Source organism: Amblyomma americanum, chromosome 9, assembly GCF_052857255.1.
Source record: "Amblyomma americanum isolate KBUSLIRL-KWMA chromosome 9, ASM5285725v1, whole genome shotgun sequence".
Taxonomy (NCBI): Eukaryota; Metazoa; Arthropoda; class Arachnida; order Ixodida; family Ixodidae; genus Amblyomma; species Amblyomma americanum.
This window is the reverse complement of record NC_135505.1, coordinates 21,458,871-21,479,605: the sequence shown is the minus strand read 5'-3', so window position 1 is coordinate 21,479,605 and position 20,735 is coordinate 21,458,871. Positions and strand designations below refer to the sequence as shown.

The following is a 20,735-nucleotide window of genomic DNA, read 5'->3' as shown; positions in this document are numbered from 1 at the left end:
CCTCGTTAGGCTTAACGCCTGGTCGGCCACTCGGAAAATTCAAATGCCGATAAAATGCAAAATATTGGACCCACCGGCTTGAATTTTGGGTCCTCGTGGTCATTTTCACTTCCTGCGTCGATCCCAGCCAAAATTGTGGCGGTCCAGTCGGATTATCCGGGTCAAGAAGCCCGAAAACTGCGGAACGCATGTGACACACGTCCGCTCGCTTCGGCTGCTCGCAGCGCCCCCATGAGAGAGAGAAAAGAATTGGCAGTGCCTTAGCTCAGCTATGCCAGGATATACGGAGCGAAAGCTAAGGCATAGCATAGTTAGCCTTGGTTAATCTTGATTGCAAGTCCAGGTTAGTCTGGTTGTCTAGCTATGTTGTTGCATTGAAGACGACACAACCGTGGTTGCGGCGCACGCGAGCTCTCCTTTTCAATCCTCCCATATGTTATCAGGCATGCGACGCAGCTAGCGAAGCGAGCGGAGGCGACCGCAACGACGAAGAACGCAGTGTGACGTCATACCAAACGGCGGCGGCTGCGAGCCATGCGGTGTGACGTCATGCCAGATATCGCGGCGAGTGCGCAAAGCACAGTAACCGTCTCACATATCTCGGTGGACACCCGAACCGCGCCGTAAAGGAAGGGATAAAGGAGGGAGGGAAAGAAGAAAAGGAAAAGTGAAAATTGAAAGTTGCATTTTCAGGAAAAGCGCGACGCTGCGCATCGGCGGAACACCAGTGGCTCGGCAACTAGTGGCGCATGCGCAGTTGTGACTAGAGAGCGAGAGAGAAATGCGCCTTGTGTCGTCACTTCTTCTCGCGCATGCGCAGCACGGCTCTCCAGCAATCACGCGAAACTGCTCAACCTGCGGCCAGTAAATCTTTCGCTTTGATATCGATGATAATGCGCGGCGCATTAAAACGACAACGGCACAGAGTTCGTCCTTCCAACTCACTTTCCAGTGCCGATTCTTGCCGTCATCAGCGCCATACTTGAAGCGAAGCTGAGGACGCGCTAGCAGCATAATGGCGCTGCCTGAAAAGGCCTGCACTTGTTAAAAGATTAGCAGTGCAAGCAGCGGGACTGGTGAAGTTTGGCTTTGGAAATTCCAGGCGCGAGATTCATGACAGCTACACTGGTACGAAGAACGCACGCATAGCAAACGACGCACCAGCTCGAGGAGCTTGACCGAACCAAGATTGAAAGCGGAAGCTGAGCGCGCGGTGTTGCAAGACTGCCAAGCAGTTTCGCATATCGTCTATTCGAACTGCACTTTTAGTGCCGCGTTATGCCCATTTGCTCTGCATTTCAGAGCAAAAGCAGGCATGAAAACGGTTTCGTGCTGTTCGCGATTCCCCGAGGAAAAAATTACATTAGCTGTATACAAGATAGATAGATAGAATGAACTTTATTGTCCAACGGATAAGGTGATCTACCCACCCCCCGACACGCAGGTAAGGGGGCGGGTGCCGCCGCCTCGGATGCAGGCTGGAAGGTCTTGGGTCCCAGCAGCCTCTTCAGCCATTTTGACGAGCAGGCGCTGAAGCTCAGGGTCCAAGCTGCACAGCAGGGTCTCCCAGGAGTCTCTACTGTCTATATTGTGCGTCCCCCTGGGAGAGTACAGGAATTTCCATATTATGTGGTCGAGGGCCCCTCCCGCGCCACAAAGAGTGCAGTTGTCGCTTCTGGCCTCGGGGAACATGTGGTTCGCCATAACCGGGTGCGGGTACGCATAAGTTTGCAGTCGCCTCCACGCCACTGCTTGTCTGTTATAATTTCGGATCTCGCATGCGCTCTCCGCTCCCTCGGTCTTCGAGGGGCCCTGTAGCGGCTCGGCAGTAGACATCTCGAGCTAGCTCGTGGGCCACCTCGTTGCCGGGGACGGCTTCGTGCGCCGGAGTCCAAATTATTTGAATTTTCCTATCCAACTTTCTCTAACCGAGGATTCTGGCCACTAAGGGTGAGATCCTTCCCTAGTACCTCCCGCTATTAGATGACACTCCATTGGCGACTGCTCTCCAGGAAACTGGGGGCCCCCGCAAAATTGTCAGGCTATCGATCAGGCATTTCATCGTGGCAGGGGGAGAAATCCTCGGTCACAACACTCGTGAAAAGAAAGATCGCGGCTATTGAACACGATCTAGAGTCGAGAGAGATCGAGAACGTGTTTGTCGAAATTTTGAGTGGAAAACAGGACTGCAGTCTATTCCTTTTAAATTTATACAGCTCACCCAGGCAAAGGAAGTTGAGGTTCAGGGCTCTGCTTCGCAAGGCTGTCAAAATTTCAAGCAACCAGCCACTGTTGATAGTGGAGGACTTTAATGCACATCACCAGGAATGGGGGTACACGCAGCAATGCCCAAAAGGCAGACAGCTGTGGGAGGATACGCATGACCTAGGGCTCACCCTGCACACGGACCCCGCGAGTCCAACGAGGGTGGGCAATAGCGTTAGTAGGGATACATCTCCACATCTGACATTCTCGAAACACGTGAAAGGTTTAGATTGGCATAATTCGGATCAAAATTTTGGCAGCTACCACTGCATAATTGTTTCCATACTGAAAAAAGGCCTTAACACGCGCAGGGCTCGCGCGCCAGCCATCGTTGTGTGGGATCAATTTAGAGATATCAGGAGCCCATAAGAAACATCGAGGAATGGGCGACGGCGCTCAAATCGGACGTTTGAGAGGCGACAAAAACGCTAAAAGGAGATAACGCACCGGAGACTGCGGACAGCCGTCTTCTGCATATGAGGGAAGCTAAGCAAAGCATTTAGCGTCGTCTCAAAAAGCAGAAATGGAACCGTTTCCTCAGAAGGAGAATTGCAAGACATAATAAGGAAATCGAAAATTATACTTTCAAATTATGCGCACAAAATTGAGACAAGTATGACGAAATGGAGGGGAGCATGAGCCTCTCCAAGACGTGGAACTTCCTCCGGCACTTGCTGAACCCTGAGAACTCGAAGACGCAATCCGGCATAAGACTGGCCAAAGCGAGGCACGCGTTGGAAGGGAACGATGATGATTTCATGAACAAGTTAACTGAGACGTACGTGGGGGAAACTTCGCGAACTAAACTTCCTAACTATGGTGGAGCGCCTAACGAGGCGCTGGACGCCCCCATCACCGAAGCGGAAGTAAGGGCAGAGATTGTAAGTCATATTATTTCAGAATACTGCAGACCACTGCTTGGCCCAAAGAGGTCGGCTCCTGCATGGCCCTGACGGGGTAACGAACAAAATGCTCAGAAACCTAGATGATGACTCCATTAGGTATCTAACGGAGTACATGCAGGAATGTTGGGAAAAAGGCGACCTCCCACAACAGTGAAAGACGGCAAGCATTGTTTTAATACCGAAACCAGGGAAGTCTCAAATGGCAAATTTGTGACCATTTCCATAACTTCATGCGTTGGGAAATTGGTGGAGCATGTCGTCCAGACCAGACTGATGAGCTTCATGGAGCAGGGTGACCTGTGGCCACATGAGATGGTCGTGTTCCGACCTCACTTGGGTACGCAGGACGTCATGATCCAAATCAAGCATGACATAATAGACTCAAGGTCTAAATATGCGAAAGCCATTTTGGGGCTGGACCTCACGAAGGCTTTCGACAACGTGAAGCATGAGGCGGTCCTGGAAAGGCTGAACAAGGTTAATATAAGTGCCAGGACATATCGGTACATCAGGGACTTCTTGACGGGCATAACTGCCTGCGTGAAGTTCCAAACGCTGGAATCCCCCGAAATTGAGCTAGGAAGTAAGGGTACGCCCTAGGGATCGGTGCTGTCTTCCCTACTCTTCAACGTGACTATGAAAGAGCTCCCCGAGCAAAACTCGGGGGATTAAAATTTAGTATATATGCGGAGGATATCACCCTTTGGGTCAACCGAGGAAGTGATTCGACCGTCGAAAACCTGCTCCAGGCCGCTACCGACATCACAGCCGAGTACGCGGCCGAGAGAGGCCTAGCGTGCTCGCCGCAGAATTCAGAATTATTTATATATAATTCGAAGCACTTAAGGTGCAAGCCACCGTCGGAGATCAAAATTAAAGTGGTGGGTAAGGAGGTACCTAAAGTCAAGCAAATCTGAATCTTGGCCCTGATTCTCCAGTCACACAGACATAATGGCGAGACTATCAGAAGGCTGGAGAATCACGCGATGCCGACCCTGAGCCTAATTAGGCGGGTGGCCAGCAGGGGCCGAGTGTTAAAAGAAAAAAAATTGATTAAACTGGTACAGGCATACATATTCAGCCGGGTGAGCTACACAACGCCGTATCTAAATTTGAAAGCGATGGAAAAAGGGAAGATTGAGTCTCTAATGAGAAAATGCGTAAAAAGAGCGCCGGGTCTGCCCATGTGCACATCCAGAGAGACTAGTGGCTCTAGGGGTACACAACACATGGGCAGAATTGGCGGAGGCGGTGCGAACCTCTCAAACTTGGAGACTTAGCACCACGAGGACAGGAAGAGCCATTCTCGCCGAAGCTGGAATAAAACCGGAAGGGGTCCCATGCAAAAGGTGGAGGTAGATAGGAAAGTCAGGCAAAATCTGATGATTCCCCCCTGCCAAAAAACATGCAACCGGAATATAACAAACACAGGAGGCAAAAACGAGCCGAGACATTAGAAATTAGATTCGGCAAAATTTCGGAACATGAGGTGGCCTATGTAGACGCGGCGGGAGGTGGTGGCGGTTTTACGGTGGCAACGGTCGTCAGCGGCCGCGGCAACCCCGTGACTGCTGCCACTTTGCGCGGGCGGAGCATTGAAGTTGCCGAGGAAACTGCGATCGCGCTAGCTTGCGTTAGAACGGAAGCGAAGTTTGTCATCAGTGACAGCAAAACTGTCATATAAAATTATAGCTGTACAAAAAAGTGGATCCACGTATTATCGGCTATAAGGACTTTGTTCCGACAAAGCCCACCGGCCTCTGCGAGCTACTGTGCATTTGTTGGTATACCTAAAGTGTGTATACATGAAGCTTCTTGCAAAGCTGCCGTTTCGCACGCTATCCTTTCCATTTGATGGCATTGCTCTTTGTGTTCTATTCACAATTGTTGGTATACAGAATACGCCTATTACAGTCACTTTTATTTCTGGAACTCAGTGTGGCTTTCCGCTAAAAACGTTCTCATCGCAGACGTTTGACCCGTCACGGGCAAAATCGTTATCATATGCTGCATTCTTTTCAAAATAACATCAGATTCTTTAACTGCGTAGTTTATAAAGTAGTACAAATTGTTTCCCTGAAGGTAACTCTCTCACAGCTAGAATGACTACACCTTTACTGATCATACTTTGCAGTGCTGAATATTGATTCAGCAGCGGAATCTGAAGCACTCCTTAAATGCCTTAGGGACTAGCCTAGGTGACATCATCTTTCCACCACTTATCTTTTCATCCGTCGGCACTAGCACTCACCTAGATATTTTAAGCCAAACCCTTCTGCAGCAGTGCGTAAAATTAACGAACCCCCCCCCCCCCCCCTCTATAATGGAATTCTTTTCTTTCAAACAGACGTGAAATTTGTATTGACCACGTAATAAGCCGCCGCATGTGCATCATTCCGAGGAGCCAAGCTTACAATTTTCTGTCTGAAACTTGCTAAAAGAGTGCATAACGCGCATATTAAAGAAAATGTCCCAGCATTTTCGTAGCCACTATGGTGCTTCTGAAACTTCACTCGTGAACTGACATCTTTAACTAAATTACCGCAATTTTCACCCCCCTGGATTGCGCATGTAATTAAGATCAGCGTCATAAAGAACACTACATTCTACGACGACGCGTGACGTCAGCTTGCTCCCTGCCGCAGCTAGAAGGGAGCCGCTCGTCGCGTGTGCCGCGGCCCAAGGAGTCGGCGCAGCGCCTAACAGGTGGTCTCTCCGTTGATATGACGACCTCCTTGCCTTGCGCTCGCTGCGTAGCGGCTTCACTGGGATATATAGCGGTGCGCTACGCGTTGGTTGATCAGACTCCCCGTGGAAGTTAGGGACAAAGAGCCTATATCTGAATCTAGTTGCTCTACTGCTTCGGAACAGTTAAATTCTAAGGCGAAAGCTAAGCAAGCTTTAGCAATTCAACCAGGTTTAACCAGAGCTCAACCGCAGCCAATTTTCTTCTTTCACTTCCTCCTTTATCTCTTTCAACACACGTTCCCGGCGATATTGCACAACACGTGACTTGGTTTGGAGGTCTGGACAAGGCATCTGCCTTGGTTTGGATGGGGCAACGCTCTATTTTCTGCACCCCTTTGTGACTGAAGATGGATGCTTCGGCAAGGGGGCAGCACCAGGCTTTGGGCTGCATCGGCCTGTGGCTCCTCTAGTGGCTTCAAAGCGGAGCAGACGCGACGATTTGACGGTTTGGCTGGCATCGATAATGCAGAAGGTTATGCGCCGGGCAACAACGGCAACTACGTTGTAAACAACGCTTTCCCTTGCTGCGCGCTGCGGAGGCACGTTGTGCGCGAACGGCCATGCCGTCCAGAAACTGTGTCGACGAGTTCCAGAAGTTCGTGCTGGCTCACCGAAACCAGCTCGAGACCTCGGGAATACCGCCGCACTTCTGGCCCACTTTACACTGGAAACTTCAAGAAAGCGTGCGTCCCTGACCCTGTCTTCCGCCTGCCTAATGCGCATCGCGGCTCGTTCACGGCACTGTTCATCGCTTGTTTTCTTGATTCGCAGGTGTTCGACGCTGGCGAGGCGTTTCAGATTGTCCAGGTACGTGAAATGTCACTGCGCTGTGTTGCGGACGGCGACGGGGCTGTGTAGAAGCACGTCGTAGCTGGCGCACGTTTTGCTCAGCTGGCGCGTTGAGGACGCGATCGATTTGTCGTTGCCTGTCATTGATGGCGACCGTGAAAGAGTTGAACGTAGCGATCCGTGATCAGGTGGTGTTTACTGCGCACCTTGCGGCTTTGAGGCTAGTGTTTGCACATTAGAAAGCGCGGCAAATTTAAACGTTTTTGAGTAGAAGGCCCCGAATGATCATTAAAACTCATCTGGCCACGCGGGCAGTCCTGTGCCGTGCACGGGCCAGTGGTCAGATAGGGAGAGGAGAAAGTGGGCAGTGCACTTCTCATGCCGCCTGTGCCTAGTTCACTTTGCATTTTTTATGTATTACTTGTGCCACCTCCCGTAGAGTCGACCACACTTGTCTAGAGCGCTCGAGAGATGCCGTCCGCGGGAAATAAGGCGACATTCTAAAGCAGATATTGACTTTCACTGATGATGCTTGCGCTGGAAAGCAGCCGAATAGACAAGTGAACCGCACAGGCATGAGCGCCTTAACGCTAGCAAAGCAGTTGAGAAAATGTTTCACTTCATTCGCTCCGCAGCACACCGCCTGAACGCTCTAGACAAGTGTGATCTACTCTGTACAGCACCCCGCGTCCTGTCTTTTGATTTCTTGCTTCCAGTCTGAAGAGCAAGGCTGTTTATAATACGATGAACATCCCACTAGTTTTCTGCTTCGACAACACTAGAAACTCATTGGAAAGGGGTCAGGTGAATTCCCCAGGAAGCGCAGAAGAGAAAGACGTGTCTTTGGAGCACTCCAATACAAACCGACCCGTGAAATTGGACTCCTGGGACCCTGCTTGCTTGGCTTTTCTGGTGTCTCCTGTCATTGGCTTCGAGCTCATCTTCTACACACTGGCACGTTTCGGTCAGCTTACTGCTCTGCAAGGCCTGGCCCGGATGGCTGTATTTTCAGTAATGTCCACCGTCACCAAGGGAATGCACATGGAAATGTATGCCCGCAAAAGGCAACCCCACTCTTGCCACTCCAGCCCTGAGTGTTTTTCGACCCCTGAATGTGCACCACCGCACGAGCATGCCCACATCGCCAGCTACACCTGGATGGGTGCCACTCAGCAAGCAGCATGGAGCTTCACGATGCCAACATCTGATGAAGCCCTTACATTTCAAGACACAGCCGCCGCCGTGGTGGCTCAGTGGTGCTCGTTATGGTGCTCGGCTACTGACCCGATAGATGTGGCTTCGATACCGGCTGTAGCATTCGCATTTCGATGAAGGCAAAATGCTAGAGGCTTGTGTCCCATGCTATGTCAGTGCACGTTAAAGAACCCCAGGTGGTCAAAATTTCTGGAGCCCTTCACTATGGCATCCCTCATAGCCCGTGTCGCTTTGGGAAGTTAAACCTCTATAAACCATAAACTAATCAAGACACAGCGCTCAAGCAGCTTGCCAGCACCTCCTCAGATTTTTCAATGTCAGCCAGCTAGATACTGATTCGACCATTCAAGACCCTCTTCTTTCCTACTCTGCCCTGCATCTTTTCCGTTGCTGTGGGTGGGGAGGAGAGTACTGTCTCGGTAGTGCCCTGCGGCAGATTGCAGCCTCAGAGGTCAGTGTAAGGAAATCTAAAGTCTGACGAAAACTCGTCTGGTCGGGAAGAAGATTCATGAATGAAGTAAAAGGAACGCCGACCAAAAGGTTGTTGTTTAAAACGAATACGTTTCGGCTTCCATACGGAAGCCTTGATCCATTCATAGGTCAGTGTAAGCAGCTGCTCCTATATTCGCTCCATCTGGCTAGCGGTCATCATGGTAATTAACCGAACCGAAGTATTCAAAGGGCCCCCATTGCGAAGTTAGCGCTGCAGCTGTCTTTGAAAACATGGAGGAAGTGCTGCCCTGGCTGAGAATGCGACCTTCAGCAGTGGAGACAAGCCACCATCAAGCTATAAGACCTCGCATATCACACCGTCGTCATGTAAGTTGCTGAGCACTGTGACATCATTACGTTCCCACGTGAGCGGCTTGCCAAACTGTTCAGCAGTCTGGCTCCTGATGCAGACCTTGCATGTCTTTTAGTGTATTGCGTCCGAGAGGAGCAGCAGCACCATTGCTGCTGTCATGAAGGACGGCCAATATGCAACAAACATTACGCATCACCTGAAGAGAAATTGGATAGTCACAGTTATCTGGCATCGGCCAAAGACCTGGTACGTTTTGTCATTCACTCTGTTGCCCTGGGCTACACCAGCAAACCTACCATAATTTTTTCACACATGCTGTGCAGGTTGCACACCGCCTTTGTTACCATGGCAGCACCCAGCATCCCTTGGCATATCTGTTGTCACAACTGCCCATCAAAACACACCCATTCAACAATAACCTTGTAATTTATTGATTTATTTATTTATCACATTACCCACAGCACCTGTTTGGCATTACAGTGGAGGGAGAGAGTTACAACATAATCATACAACATAATGGCAGGGAAAGAAGAAAAAAATACCCACAGAAAATACGTTGCAGCATAATTTGATACCAACAGGCAAGCATAAAATTACAGCAACGCAGCAAACGATTCATTAGATTTTGTTGAAACGACTTCCTGGGACAACTTATTCCATTCATTTATTATGTTTGGAAAAAATGACATTTTTGTAAATCAGTTCTGCATTTAATTTCTTTTACTTTGAAAGTGTGATTCCTTCTTGCAGATATATAGTCTGGCGGAAATAAGTAATGGTCACGGTCAATACCTGTTTTAGAATGGTATGTATTATGGAAGAATTTCAGCCTAAGTATGTATCTGCGTCTACAGTGAAACACATCCTAATGACTTCTGCGCTGCTGACACACTGAAATTTCTGCTGTAAGTATTTAAAACAAAATGGACAGCCAGGTTTTGGCTATTATACTATCATACTATTGTTCCTAACTTGGACATAGATAGAGGTGGGCATCGAAACAAACAATGACATGCCAAAGAACAGAGAGAGCCATACTCAGTTTTAAATGCTGCGGCTTCAGCCATGTGCAAATCTTTTGGCACACCTAGGCATCTGCTCTTTGTGTGGCTGCCAGTACACTCCAGACGATGTATGGCCCGCCTAGTAGCTTCTCCTGCAAGACACAAGGTCATCTCTCTAACGAGAGTCAAACAGTGACTTACAGCGGTGGTGAGAGCAAGTGAAGAAGACAGGAAGTCACTTTTTAATTCTGCATGGAGTGTCTAGCTGCTGACCTGCAAGTGGGGTATGGTAACCCAGTGAATTATGTGGGTGTCAAACTATGGTGAGCAGTGAAGAAATGCAAAATGCATGGAAAAGAAACTGAAATGGTACTGGAATGGCATTTCCAGAACAAGGACTGCTCATTACAGGCCTTTGCCCTAACATCTGAAAGCTGCTGCCATGTACATGTATGGTCCTAGCTGTGATGTGCATGGGGGTCATGCCTTGTTTATTGCACCGTTCAGAGAGGGCACCAAACACCCGGCAGAGATCAACCTTGCCAACCTAGGTGAAACCCTAAACCAGGAAATTGGAAACCCCCGAGCTAGGTGGTGAGAGAGTGACAACAACAGACTGATGTGCGCCATAACCACAGCTTGTAATGATGCAGGTGCACTAGGATAAACAAGTGGAATTTGATAGTGTCGTCCTTTCAGAGTAACCCAGAAGACACTACATTTGTCTCAGCGATGTCTCTCGCACCAGTTCGTCGTGGCTTTTTTATGTCTGTGACACTCCGGAATTTAGATGCGCGAATTAATGAAGAAGCTGGCATTGGAAAACATAGGCTTTCGTAAATGATGCCTTTTCTATTGTTCTGTGTCTGAAATCCTAGGTTTTAACAAAATGCATGCACTATCCAGATGTGGTAGGTATGGGCCAGCTACTGGGTAACTGTCAGCAGCCTCGAAAAAATTGGCGGTGGTTTAGCTCTGGTTAAATCTGGAGTGACGAGATAGCTACAGCTGGCCGAGTGGTACTTGCTCAGTTGAATTACAAAGTCAGTCTTTCGCTCCTCCCTTCGCTGCGTGTTCCTTCTTCATCTTCGTCCCACTTGACACGGCGCATGTGTACAGCTGTTGCAGCTCGGCTTCGCCGATGTGCCACGCCGCCGGCAGCAGCAGCTGCTCTGCATCACGTGGCTGGTCACATCACCAACCACGCGATCAGTCACGGCGCCGCGCCGCCAGCAGCAGCTCCGCACCACGTGGCAGCCATGGGGCGGGGGCACCGCCACACTGAAGGCTCAAAATACTACCGTAATGTAGCTTACACTATAAAAATCGTTTCGTGGTAGTAATACTGAACACTTACTGTTACTGTGAGGTACCTCCATTATTTGTTTGGTTCTGAGCTTGCCTGAGGGGGTTCTCAGCTTTCTCTGCTCCCTTCTCAACCTCTGCATACATTTTCCAAAGGTGCGATATAGGTTGCTACCTAGAGTAAGACTATGCCTTTCCCCATAACCTTTTCCTCTTGTCGGAATATTTTCACTTGCATGAGGCTGGAGAAATGCTTTGGATGGCAAAAAGGGTGTGTGCTGTCTGATTGTGTTCATTGTGCATCTGTGTAGCTCCTTTTCTTTGTGGAATCATATACTGTTTTGCCGCAAACTTGTGTGGCCCTAAGAATATTTCAGCTATGCAAGTGGGGCCCTGAGGCAGATCTTTACAGTTGATGATAGCACTCCAGAGTGTTACTTGTGTGTTACTAAGATGATCAGCGCAGAAAGAATTACGGAGGCGGTCCCTCAATAATCAAGGTGAGCTGGCTAATCATGAAATTGGTGGCCACATTGGCTGCACAATTTGTCTGCAGCCACCGCTCACACTTGCCTCTAGCAAATCAGCTTTGCTTGTCAGCTCAGTTGCCCAAATTGACTTTTTTTTTTCCCAAAAAAAGCTCAAATTGTGAAAATGAATTTTGAAAAGTTTTGTTTGCCATTCTGTCCACAATAACCAAAGGCTGTCAGGTGTGGATAAATGAACGAAAACGATGACAGAAATGGACAGAGTGCTGTGTGTTATCATTCTGTCTTGTACTTCCACTGTAGTGACTTGTCGTGACCATGCTGCAACCAGCTCAAGTTAACACCCTTTAACCAAAGAGCCAGGTGAATAAGCGGCCCCCTACCGGCTTTTTATGGCAGGATGGAGCTGTATTGTTATTAACACGATAGCACTAATGGTCCCGCTCAGTGGAAAACCTGGCATCATTAGCAGCATGAGCGAAAGAGATTTCCAGAGGTGACCTGCAGGCATCACAACCTGCCCACTGTGGAAGGTGGCAGTTAAATTAATGATTGATCATGAGAGGTTGCTCAGGAAGAGCAACCTGGGCCTCACAAGCCCCACCGGTGGCGGTGTTTGAAGCAGCCACTTGCTGGGGCAGTGGTGCGCACTTGACTGCTGCACCACTGTGTCAGGGGTTGTCCCACAGTCTATGAACGTAAAGTAGAGAATGACTAATTCCGCATATATGGGCATTAACCAATTAATGCTATCGTGTCGTACCCTTAAGGTAGAGCTTAAGTGCCTCTCCATTTTTTTTTGCCTGGGCTGATTTGGGGATGTACAACCCATTGTGACTTGTAAAGATGCAATGATGCCTGCGTCCCCCACTACTCCCTATTCACCCACCTATGCATGCATGGTTCACAGTGGCCTCTGTGTGCTGCAGGTATGATGAAAGTAAAGCATTGCAATGTCACTTTTTGAAAGGACAATGCCATCCAATTTTTGTTTGTAGTAAAAATCAGTTCTGGCTGTGTTGACATTTGTTGAGCAGCAAAGGACACTTTTGTTGCTGCGAAAATTGAATTTAAATATTGAAATTCTTCTTTCATGCCACTCAGTTCAAACTTGGTTGGGACCATGGTGTCGAAAAAAAAGATTTTAGGGGTGATTAGTCAGATTGATGTTGAGGAAATGGGATAGCATATTTCTTTCACTTACTCGCCAATCTATTCCAGTTCTCTCCCGCAGGAGGGCGTCTGCAGCTTGCAGGCGTCGGTGAGTGGCGACACCGCGGGTTCCCGAGCATCCGCAGGGACATCCCCGCAAGGGGATGATGGTGAACTGTGCATCACCACGGACCCGAGCACCCGCGCCTAGCCGTGCGTGGCATTGCCGTGTCCGAGGAAAAGGGGATCCTGGTGGTTGAGCCAATGCTGAGTGTTTGGACCCTTAAGGCCCCTCGGCGGAGGCAACACACCACTTTGGCCCCAGGGAATCGGCAGTCGCCTTTTCCTATCCTCCCCTCCATCTTTCACTTTCCTGTCTTCTTTCTCACAACTCTCCTATCCCCTACTCACTTCTTGGTTTCTCCTTTTTCCTGGCGGCGAGGGTTAACCTTGTGTGACCCACCACCCTGAGTTGCGTCATATTTGGTTATAGTTAGTGTGTACAGCTGGTGTGGGCAGGACTTGCTATCAAGTTCCTGTCCCGTCCCCTTGTTGGACTCCGTGGTGGGTGGCTGGCACAATGACCGAAAAACAAAATTTTTTTTATGGCTTCCCTACTTTCAAAACCTGATCGCTCTCTCAAAAGAGGGCGGAACGAGGCAGACAACTTCTTTCAAAAAAGAAAAGTAACTTTCCCCAAATATCATGTGATCCACAGTGAAGAACAAGGTAAACAGGCAAGAATAATATCCCCCTTCCTTGTGTCAAAATGCTTGACTGAAACTTTAGGCATTGGCTATAAGCTCTCAAAAATGGCCAGCGGTGACTTATTGCTCGAACTGTGTGACAATGTCCAACACTCTAAGGTCTTCAACCTAACGTCCATAGGGGAAATCCCGGTCTCCGCGACTTCTCATCGCTCACTTAACACTGTCCGAGGCGTAATATCCGAAAATGATTTTGTTCACATAAGTGAAAAAGAAATGCTCAAAGGGCTCACCGACCAAGACGTCATAGACATCCACCGAATCAAAATCCGGAAGGACAATAAGGAAATAGACACAAAACACATGATCCTCACGTTCAACACCAGCACCCTGCCTGACACAATCGACGTGCTATATCTGAAAATCAAAGTAAGACCATACATACCAAACCCTCGCAGATGTTTCAATTGTCAAAGGCTCGGCCACGGTTCACAGAGTTGTCGCGGTCGCAAAACTTTAGCATAATGTGCTTCGAATGATCACCAGTCTGATGTATGTGACGCAGCCCTGCGCTGTGCAAACTGTGAAGGAGAACATGCTGCATGCTCCAAGGCGTGTCCATCCTGGAAGAAAGAAAAAGAGATAATCACCATAAAGACAAAGGAAAACATTTCATTTAAAGAAGTGAGAAGGCATTTTGCGCTTACAAACACATTCTCCTTCACAGCAAAACAAAACTTCGCTGATGTGGTGCACAGGGGCGTAGCACCACACAGCACTCCGGCACCTGCCAAGGCCGCTTCCACCGAGCCTATGGCAGGGCCATCCACGTCCCAGGCAGGGCCAGTGAAAGCTGCCCTGTCATTGCCAAAGCAGGGAGCGCCGGCCCATGGGTCGGCATCCCGCAGGACCACCCCTGTCGGGAGAGGCCTGAAACTAACACAACCGCGGCTGCGCGGTCCTCCAGCACCTCTGTTGAGGTGATGGATACAACACCCACTCCGCCTCCATTACAGCGGCGGAACAGCTCGCTTGAGCGAAAAAAAGACAGACCCCTCATAGCGGGCCCACCACATAAATAAATCCCCTTTCATTTCCTTTCAAAAGCATAAACATGGCTTTTTTAATTCAGTGGAATTGCAGAGGACTTATGAGACCAATCTTGGTCCGCAACATGTGCATATCCTGAAACATTATAAAACTTTTAGACACGATCACGAGCAGGCAAATCGACTCTCGGGAGGCGTTGCAATCGTCGTCCAAAGTGGCGTCCCTGCTCAAGAAGTCAAACTCAACACAAAACTTGAGGCAGTTGCAGTTAACGTCGTTACCTACAAAACAATAACAGTATGTTCTGTATATCTTCCCCCGCACATCACATTAACAATGGAAGATTTAGAAAGCCTGATTGATCAACTGCCGGAGCCATATCTGGTAGTTGACGATTTTAACGCTCACTCCCCATTTTGGGGAAGTGAAAGATGTGACTCAAGGGGACAAATAATTGAAGATTTTATCCTCTCAAATAATATCTGTCTTTTAAATACGGGAAAAGCCACTTATTGTTGCCCAAGCTCGGCAAAAACGAGTTTCCTCGATTTAGCTTTCTCATCACCATCGGTTTTTAACGATTTTAAATGGGATGTTTTAAATGACCCTCTGGGGAGTGATCACCTACCTACTATCATCAGCCTCTCATCGTCTACTTCAGTCATCCCCACAAGACCACGGTGCTGGAAACTTTACCTCGCCGACTGCTCACTTTTTACAGCAAGTGGCACACTACAAAAACTATTTTGTGAAGACCTCAGCATAGACAAAATTAGTGAAAAGTTTACTACATGCATAATATCGGCCGCTACACTAGCCATATCACAAACAACAGGACTCGTACACAAAAAACAAAGTATGGTGGACACAAGAATGCACATTGGCAAAAAAACAACAAAATAGTGCTTGGGGCTCTCTGCGTCGGTATCCCACAGCGGAGAACTTGATTGCCTTTAAGAGAGCCAAGGCCAGAGCGCGATTCGTTCGAAGAAATGCCAAGAAATCCTCGTGGCAGAAATATGTGTCCTCAATAAACAGCTCAATAACAAAAAAAAATGTGGGGAGAGGTTCTTAGATTCAGTAGTGACCATACCCCTTTTACACTTCCTCTATTGACTACACCTGGGACACAAACATCATTAGAAGAACAGGCCAACATACTAGGTGAGCATTTTGCAGAAGTTTCCAGTTCGTCCAATTACACAAGCACGTTCCAGAAGCACAAAGCAATAGCAGAAAAACAAAAACTTCCATTTGCAGCAGGTATGCACGAGGACTACAATCAACCCATCACACTCCAGGAATTGATTAGGGTATTATCTTGTGGTAAAAAGACAGCAACAGGCCCAGATAATGTGCATTACGCTATGCTCGCCCATCTCTCTGAGGCTGCCGTGCAGGCATTGTTGAACTTCTTTAACAAAATATGGACAACTGGGAATATACCTGAGGAGTGGAAGAAAGCAATAATAGTACCTTTTCTGAAACCCGGAAAACAACCAACAAGTCCCAACAATTACAGACCGATAGCCCTCACCAGCTACATTGCTAAATCTTTCCAAAGCATAATAAACATTAGACTGACCTTCACACTTGAATCTCGTCGACTCTTAGATTTACATCAATGTGGATTTAAGAAAGCATGCTTGTCCACTGATCACCTTGTCCGCCTAGAAAACACCATCCGAGAGGCGTTTATCCACAAACAGCACTGTATCGGGGTCTTCTTCGATTTGGAGAAGGCCTATGATACCATGTGGAAGTTCGGCATCCTCCATGACCTAGCAGAGCTAGGGATCCGCGGCAGGATGCTGAACTGCTTGAATGACTTCCTGACTAACCGCACATTCAGAGTCCGTCTAGGAGCAACTCTGTCAATGACATTCACCCAAGAGAATGGCGTAACCCAGGGATGCATTTTAAGTACGACAATCTTCATAGTAAAAATGAATTCTTTAGCCAAAGTAATACCCAAGTCCGTAATGTATTCAGTTTATGTAGATGACCTACAGATAGCATACACTTCCAGCATACTGTCCTGCGAGAGACAAATACAAATCACACTAAATAAACTGGCTGCTTGGGCAGAGAAAAATGGATTCCAGTTCTCTCCTCGAAAAACAGTAGCTGTTCTGTTCTCATTACGACGAGGCCTACAGGTCGATCCCAACCTGTGCTTGAATCAAACCACACTACCAATCAAACAACAACATAAATTTTTAGCCGTCACTTTTGACAAGAAACTTACATTTCTACCACACATTAACAACCTTAAAAAGAAAGCATCCCAAGCCCTCAATGTATTAAACGTACTCTCGCGAAAACGGTGGGGATCGGATAGAGCATGCCTATTACAAAAATATATCACTCTTTGGTGCGCTCCAAGCTGGACTATGGGTGCATAGTATATGGTTCAGCAAGAGCATCCTACTTGAAACCACTGGACCCTGTTCATAATCTTGGTCTGCGCCTATCAACTGGAGCATATAGAACATCCCCGGTAAATAGTCTTTATGTTCAAGCTAATGAGCCCATACTAGAGGATAGAAGAGTCACACTTACATGCAAGTACATCCTAAAAACCCGTTCTCTTCCTAAACATCTCTGCTATCCCATTGTTACCAAGTGCCCATCTAGAAGATTATTCAATAATAAACCACATTTTATGAGACCACTAATAATGCGCTTTGAAGATAAATGTGAAGAGTTAGCAGTGCTGGACGCAGTGCTGGACAAAGACGTGAATATCTGCCACCATGGTACAGCCTCCCTTCGGTGTGCGACTTCACACTGACACACGTAAACAAAGAGGAAATGCCACATGAGCACATACTGCAAGAGTTCTTTGCATTACAAGAAAAATATGACACCTACACTGAATTTTACACTGATGGCTCAAAAACAAAGTCATGTCGGAAGTGCAGTAATTCAAGGAAAAAACGAAAAAATGATACGATTGCCACAGTATGCATCGGTATTTACTGCGGAGTGTTATGCCATCTTTGTAGCCGTAGAACAAATAGTAAAACAAAACAAAAAATAGCATCATTTACACCGATTTACTGAGTATGCTCAAAGTGCTGCACTCTACAAATGCTGCTGAACCCATGATAGGAAAAATCATACATAACATAGTTAAAATCACAAAGTAAAAACATAACATTATATTCTCCTGGGTCCCTAGCCATGTTGGAATTTTAGGTAAGGAGAGAGCACATGCTTGCGCTGCACAAGCTCGATTTGGTCATATACCACAGAGGGATTTTTCTAAATTACTGCACAGTAAACTCAGGAATAAGTGGCAGGTTGCATGGGAAGAACAGACAAACAACAAACTACATTCTATAAAACCCGTTTTGGGAGAATGGAGATCATGCAAACATCAGGAACGTTTCACAGAAGTTATTTTGTGTCAACTACGCATTGGACACACACACCTTACTCACAACTTCTTACTGACAAAAAAAGACAAACCTCTCTGTGAAATGTGTGGCGATGAACTCGCGGTAAACCACATTTTAATTGTATGCACAAAACTGGAACTGAGGAAAAAATAATTTCACAACGTTCTACAATGAATACACCCCACTACACCCCATGTTACTTTTGGGTGATCAAGCACTGGTTGATTTTTCAAGCATTTTTATGTTTCTCAGAGAAGCCAATGTTTTAAACAAACTTTAGATATAAAAAGCGTAACCTTTAACAAAAGCTCTAACCGTGTGTTTGGCGTATCATAGCCTCAACTCCTTTTGCGTCATTAAAATCATAACTAACTATTCCAGTTCTGATTCTGTTCTGATTGCGCAACTATGCCAAATGTGTCATTTTATCGCGGTGAGTCTTTGTACCACTACCATTGCAATGGCGCTGCAGTTAAGTGATGCGCGACTACACTGGCAGGGGGCTGTTTCAAGCACAGTGCCACCGGTGGGGCTTGATAGTAGGCCGGCTGTTGTCTGAGCCATTTTCTTTTTAGTCATTTTCAATTTTGCAAAGTCATTCTTTAACCAGCCTCTCCCCTACCAGGAGAGAGGGGGGACAATTGGCAGGTGATTGAAGGGAAATCCCCCTAAACACCACCTGCCACAGTTGGCAGGTGGAGTATGGCAGGTGGAGGCTTCACACAAATGTCTATACTGCTTGTCTGCTTTCGCCTTCATGGCCCTCCTAATGCGATCGCATTGAAAGGACTCCACGATTGCCAGTAGATCAACAATGGGAATCCAGATGCAAAAAAAAAAAAAAATGTCTATATGTTGATCCGCTTGCCTGTGGAATTGACTGGAGGTGGTGGCACCTGAATTTTTTTTTTATCTTTCCTGTAGCTTATGAAAGTGCCATTTTCAGCGAAAGTTCATCCTCAGAATGCGGTAATCTATTGATTGACGCAGGCCAACTTCAGTTTGTCACCTCTGTCCCTTTAATTAGCAGTACTCAACTCTGAGCAGAGGCTCTTGTGCAAGTCCGCTTTGCTAAACAGTGCATAATAAGAGTTCATTTATCTAGTTATACAAGATCCTTGACCATTACGATGGGGGAGGGGATAAATGACAAAACATGACCAAACATGATGCAGTAGAAAAAGGAAAGGAGTATGCAACAGGGGAATATAAAAACAAGATACAAAGGAAGGAAAAAAAAAACTTGTGCACAAGCTTTCAGTGTAAATTGATTAAATAATATCAGGGTGGGGGGATTATTTATTTCTTAAACACCAACTCAAGAAATGCAACTAAGAGGAATATGGGAATGAAGGACAGTTGTCTAGTTTGATCAGTTTGCTCAACCCTCTGATGCACTCCTTCTGGTCAGGTGGAGGAGTGCAGCGATGATGGTGATGTCGAGAACTGCGAAGACTCGGCAGCTCCAGAGGAGCCCATGGAGACTGCTGAGGAAGGTGCCGAGAAGGACTCGGCAGAGGGCATGGCTGAAGTGCACAGCTACTCGGTCAAGGTGGTTGTCACACGAGAGGACGGAATCCGCTGCCAGGACTCGGAACAGTCAGTGTCTCAGTTTTGAGCTCAGAATGCCTTTCTCTTCTCCTGTGAAACAGTAGACTCTGCTTTTTTTTCTCTTGTTTGATGCTTGATGGTGCATATTGATTTTGTGGTGGACGTGTAGCTGACGGCACCTTCTCGGCACTGATGGGGGAACAGCATTCAGTCATTGTGGGAAGCATAAAAGCTCAACTCTATACATTTGGTGTAGGAACAGCGCTAAGAACAGGACAGAAGTCAAACATGGAAGCACAGGGACGGGCGCTGACTATCAACTGAATCTTTATTTCGGAGCACAAACATACATGAGGTGGCAGCAAGGTGGGTGGTACATTCAGGCATGCGCGGTCACATGGAAACAGTGGATAGTCACGTCAAATAATGAATTTATACTTTCATACTTTCACATCCTGTTTAATCCTTCATCTGTTTTTTCTTAGTTTGCGTGACGGCCCTCTACACTGTGCAGACTTTATTCGTTTTATCGCCTTCACCCATCCGTCCTTCTCAGCTTCAGGTTTTTATAAATTCATTATTTGACATGACTATCCACTGTTTCCATGTGACCGCGCGTGCCTGAATGTACCACCCCTCCTTTGCTGCCACCTGATATATGTTTGTACTCCGAAATAAAGATTCAGTTGATAGTCAGCGCCTGTCCTTGTGCTTCCATGTTTGTCTCCTGTCTCGTACTTAGCGCTGTTCCTTCACCATGCAATAACAACTGGCCCGTCAACTCGCTCTTCTATACAGTTGATGTCCACTTTTGCATTTCTGGGTGGTGTAACTGGACACAACTTAATGAAACAGCAATTGCAACAATGACCTACAGGATAATGTATTACTCTGTTGACCAAACACAACAGAAAAGGGAATTAGCTTTGTAATGTTTGACTGCATTGAACAAGGCAGAGATATGAAAATTCTGGTGCTGATACGTATGCGTTGTGAGTAGCCGTTCGTTTATGTGACAAGAAAGCTTTTACAACCACCGTTTCTTTGTCGTGGAGGAATTCTGGACGCTTCTGAGTGTAGGCTGAGCTGTACTTCATACTAGGGAGTCAGTGTGAATTGAGACCATTCTAGAATAGCTGCATGTAATTAGGCAGGCAAAATGTCTTGCTTTGTGTCGGACTCTTACAAATTTTTGCACCAAAATGGTAATCCTCTCTAGTAGGCCCGCCCAACATGGAAACAACTTGTGCTAGTAATGTAAGCAAAACAGCAACTATATGAATAAAGTTAATATTGAGTGAATGTTTGTGCTTTTCCATTTGTTCCACTGCCTTCAGTGTAAGAAAA

At 47.2% G+C, this 20,735-nt stretch overlaps 2 protein-coding genes across 2 annotated transcripts in view; both read left to right on the top strand.

The window, feature by feature from the left end:
* The first annotated feature begins 2,888 nt into the window (after positions 1-2,888).
* Positions 2,889-3,770, top strand: LOC144105202 (uncharacterized). The gene is made up of 2 exons (XM_077638348.1): positions 2,889-3,146; positions 3,462-3,770. The coding sequence occupies exons 1-2, from the start codon at positions 2,889-2,891 to the stop codon at positions 3,768-3,770; spliced, it is 567 nt and encodes a 188-aa protein (XP_077494474.1).
* A 2,605-nt stretch (positions 3,771-6,375) lies between these two features.
* The window catches only part of TTLL12 (Tubulin tyrosine ligase-like 12), a 147,757-nt gene continuing 133,397 nt past the window's right edge, over positions 6,376-20,735 (top strand). The window contains exons 1-3 of the mRNA XM_077637524.1: positions 6,376-6,601; positions 6,690-6,725; positions 19,249-19,436. Of these exons, the coding sequence (XP_077493650.1) occupies positions 6,479-6,601; positions 6,690-6,725; positions 19,249-19,436 (347 nt within the window). The 5' untranslated portion in view covers positions 6,376-6,478. The remainder of the gene's footprint in view (positions 6,602-6,689; positions 6,726-19,248; positions 19,437-20,735) is intronic.

Bases quoted from the DNA above. Each gene is read 5' to 3' on its own strand.
- LOC144105202 (XM_077638348.1), top strand. From the start codon at position 2,889: ATGGAGGGGAGCATGAGCCTCTCCAAGACGTGGAACTTCCTCCGGCAC. The intron at 3,147-3,461 runs GTAAGTCATATT...TTCATGGAGCAG, and splicing joins CGGAAGTAAGGGCAGAGATT to GGTGACCTGTGGCCACATGA.